The 4,086-nt window shown below is 44.4% G+C and overlaps 1 protein-coding gene across 1 annotated transcript; it reads right to left on the bottom strand.

Annotated features, from left to right (window-relative positions):
* Positions 1–41: 41 nt before the first annotated feature.
* SARC_07684 (hypothetical protein) lies at positions 42–3,815 on the bottom strand (the record flags this gene model as incomplete). Its single annotated transcript, XM_014298362.1, has 5 exons — positions 42–221; positions 982–1,112; positions 1,508–1,670; positions 2,749–2,884; positions 3,667–3,815. Coding segments are annotated over 5 exons (759 nt in total), but the record flags the coding sequence as incomplete, so codon positions are not given.
* Positions 3,816–4,086: the final 271 nt, after the last annotated feature.

Genomic DNA, 4,086 nt, shown 5'->3' with positions numbered 1-4,086 from the left:
CATACATACATACATACATATATACATACACATACACACCCCATGAGCGGCTCGTGGTGTGCGTGGTTGTTGGCCTGTGCCTGGGTGGGCGTGGCTGTGTTTGTTAGCATGGTGCATATCTCTTCTGGAATGGAGGGTGTCTCTCCTCTGTCCTGCGGATCGGCTATTAGATACCCCGCTATGAGGATCAGCTGGTGCAGCGCGCCTAAAATGGGTAGACCCTAATATGGTAATACGGGGGATAGGGTTGAGGAGAGAGTGGTGTTCAGAGGTTTAGGGTTTGATGGCGTAGAATTGTAGGCATGAATAGGACCAGAGATGGCAATTTAGGGTCTAGGGTTTATAGTGTACCATAAAAGATGAATCCATAATTTGCGCAGTGACCGAATCAGTGTGTCAGACTATTCGTGAACGAAACTTTTACCTACCTAGGTACGATACTCTCAACTACGTCTAGGACCTTTACCGTTACCAAATGAATAATATATTAACACCAGTCACACACTCACCAAACTATGAGGGACAAAGCGGAGACCCACAGGAGAACTACTTAAGAGTATTGGCACGTGTCAACACGTGCGTTAGAGTATCAGGAAGGGATGGGGAGATGGTCATAAATGGAGCGGAGACCATACTCAGTCAAGTTCTTAAGACTAAACCCAGTCAAGTGTCTGCCAACGACGAATGGATATACCTACCGCGCTCTCTCGGTAAAGGCGCATACGCCAGCTACCTTGGGTTTTTACTTTTTAGGGTTCTGGGTGTCCATGCGGGTGGGTTGGGTGGGCCTAGTGTGCCCATGCATGAAACTAAAACGCACTAACACATGAATGACATCAGACCAACCACTACACTCATGTACAGCCCATGTATCTGACGAGACGAAATACCACACCCAAATGTGCACGCACACGCTTGCGACATGTGACACTTGACATGTGACACATGGCACTTGACGCTTGACACTCTGCTTGTTCTTACCTCTGTCGTGGTGCGTAGGGCCACCACCTTGGCCTGGATTTCTTTTGAGACCAATTCAATAGATTCGGCGGGTGTTAACCTCGCCAAGGCTGCCATATTTAGGTTCTGACTGTCCATATTTAGAACGTCATCTGAATGGTGGGATTGGTATAAGTCGAAGGATATAGCCGTCAGTGTTCGCCATCATGAATGGTTTAGGGTATTACGGTCTTAGGGGTTTAAAGGTTGAATATCGAACTGAGTATGCCGAGTACAAGTCTGAGTGCCTGCGTTAGGGTTTAGGGGTTCAGAGTTTAAGGTTTTAGGGCGTTTCCGAGTGCCTGTGCATTTCTACATGATTTTTGAGGAACTTAGCGCCACGTCGGTTTATGTTGTGACGAATTCATCCGAGCGTTCCGTACTGAATCTAGAGGCCTTATCTGGCAGTAGGACACTTAGCAGTTATTTCTTGGCACTTGACACATGACAGCCGTCGCTTGTCGTTTGGCAGTTGACACTTGACACTTGACATATGACGCCCGCATACTTTCTTCCTCAAAGTACTCCTCATCGGCATCTTCCAGTGTGGCCTTCATTTCACTCTCCACCCGTGCCGCCACAAATGTTCGGAAGATCTCATTGGTCCATTTAAACACGGAATGTGTGGGGAATTGTTGATCGCTCACTAGGGTCACCCATGCATCTAGCAACTGCAGAACAAGGGTACGAGTGAGTAATGTGCCAAACCATAGGAGCGTACCACACCGATGTTCGGATGGTTTGATTGGTTCATTTTAACACGAAATGTGAGAGGAATTGTTGATCGCTCACTAGGGTCACCCACGCATCTAGCAACTGTAGAACAGGGGTACGAGTGAGTAATGTGCCAAACCATAGGAGCGTACCACACCGATGTTCGGATAATTTGATTGGTTCATTTTAACACGGAATGTGTGGGGAATTGTTGATCGCTCACTAGGGTCACCCACGCATCTAGCAACTGTAGAACAGGGGTACGAGTGAGTAGCGTGCCACACCGATGCTCTGACGATTTGACTGGTTCATTTTAACACGGTATATCTAAAGAACTGCCGACCGACTCACCGGGGTCACTTATACGTCCAGCGTACCTTAGGTATGGGGTATGGCCATTGAATGAAAGTTTAGGAATTAGTAAACCCTAGGGCTATGTGAATGCACTACACGGACACTGGTTGTTCTGAGTGGTCTATCTGACTGTGCGAAGATTTCTATGACTACTATTACAGGTCCACTGAGTTTGTCTTTCCATCCAGTAGTCAGACAAAACTCTAAATCCTCAAACCTAAAAAACCCTAAAAACATTTGCCAGCAAGAAGTCATAGATGGTTTTAAGGGATTTTTTAGAACTCCAGCGATGGCTTTGAATCTTCGAACGGGACCCATATAGAGAAGTCACAGTGCGTTCGACAATAAACGTTAACGATAAACGTATACACACTCTCACCCGAGAGGGATGTTGAGAATAGACGTACAGATAAACCGTTCACAATATATGCACTAAAAGATCAATATCGAAATGAACGGGAAAAACAAACGTATATGTATTCAATAGTGATACGTTCACATACAGGAACACACATAGGCGCAGTACTCTCCACAACAAATGCCACAACAATGAAGTGCTTGTGATATATATATACATATATATATATTTATATATATATATATATATACTACCCTAACCAAATAAAGTACGAATAAATGAAGCAGCCAAGCCGTGTACATAGTAAACCCTGTGATACGTACCAAGTCAAAGGCCTCTATGTTGTAGTTCTCCCCAAACGATTCGGTTTGTGCTCTATGCAGACACGCTGTACTCAGCTGAGCCATAAGTGGCAGCAACGGCTCCAGGGCAGGTACAAAACCATACACCCCGAATTTACTGCAAGGAGAGTACAGGATATAAAGTATGAGATATGTGAAACATAAATGTATATATAAATATATATATATACATATATATATATAACGGATGTGTGTACACATGTCAGCATACATAGGTACTTAAGCAGTTCTATCAGTGACATCAACTTCACCAGGGTATAAACAAGCCGCACACACTGAAAGCAGAACAAAGGATTTGGATAGTTAATGGTCACAACGTCAAGTATGGATTGTATACGTCGTGTTTTTAATCTGTACACGCGCATACAGGACAATTACAAAGGAGAATCACTCAAACACACCGTTCAGTTGAACGGGGCTATACCTTGGATATATGTTTAGTTTAAGAGGCGGTGATGCGGCTTGCGGCATGATTCACAGTCAATACTACCAAGCCAACTATCACCCACCCGCACATACTAGACAAATAAAGAGGAGTATAAAACACCCACAGGAAACGGTATCCTCGTATGGCGGTGGTAGCAGGCATATAGACGGAAATTTAATATTTTCGTTGCAAATAGGACTATATTTCATTGTCACAACACATCATATATGGGACAAAGTAAGACAAGCTGGCCACTCCATAGTCACACATCGTGTAGTAGACAATAAACAGGAACGCGGAACATTCAGGCACAGCCATACCTGGCTATATCAATAGTCTCAAAGGTTAAGAAGCACGTGGCTAGGCGACTCACAGTCATGGCTATATATCAATCTCACTCTCACATAGTTGACAATAAAGGAGGAACGGGTCACACAGACACACAGCTATACCTGGCTATATCAATGGTTTCAAAGGTGAAGAAGCACGTGGCCAGACGACTCACAGTCATGGCTATGGCGAACATCTGAGGGCCGTCTGTCTCTACGTTGTTACTCTCACCCGTATGTAGTCCAGACGCCTCGATCCAATCCACCAACAGCTCAGTAAACAAGCGGTAGTATCTAGAGAGAAAGTAGGGACATGAGAAGACCGTGAGTGCTAGGACATCAACACTCGCAGGTGAGTACACACAGTTATGGTATGGGCATGAGAAGACCGTGAGTGATCTGCCATAGGGTTTGAGGCGATTGGTAACTGAAACTTGGCAGTCGCAGGATAGTCATATACTTATGATTTATATGGATAGAAACATACTCAGACACTCCACAAAAGAAAAAAATCATACATATATATAATGTATATGTGTATGC

Source organism: Sphaeroforma arctica (assembly GCF_001186125.1).
Source record: "Sphaeroforma arctica JP610 unplaced genomic scaffold supercont1.625, whole genome shotgun sequence".
NCBI lineage: Eukaryota > Ichthyosporea > Ichthyophonida > Sphaeroforma > Sphaeroforma arctica.
Note: the sequence above shows the minus strand (reverse complement) of the source record. Positions and strands in the feature narration are given on the sequence as shown.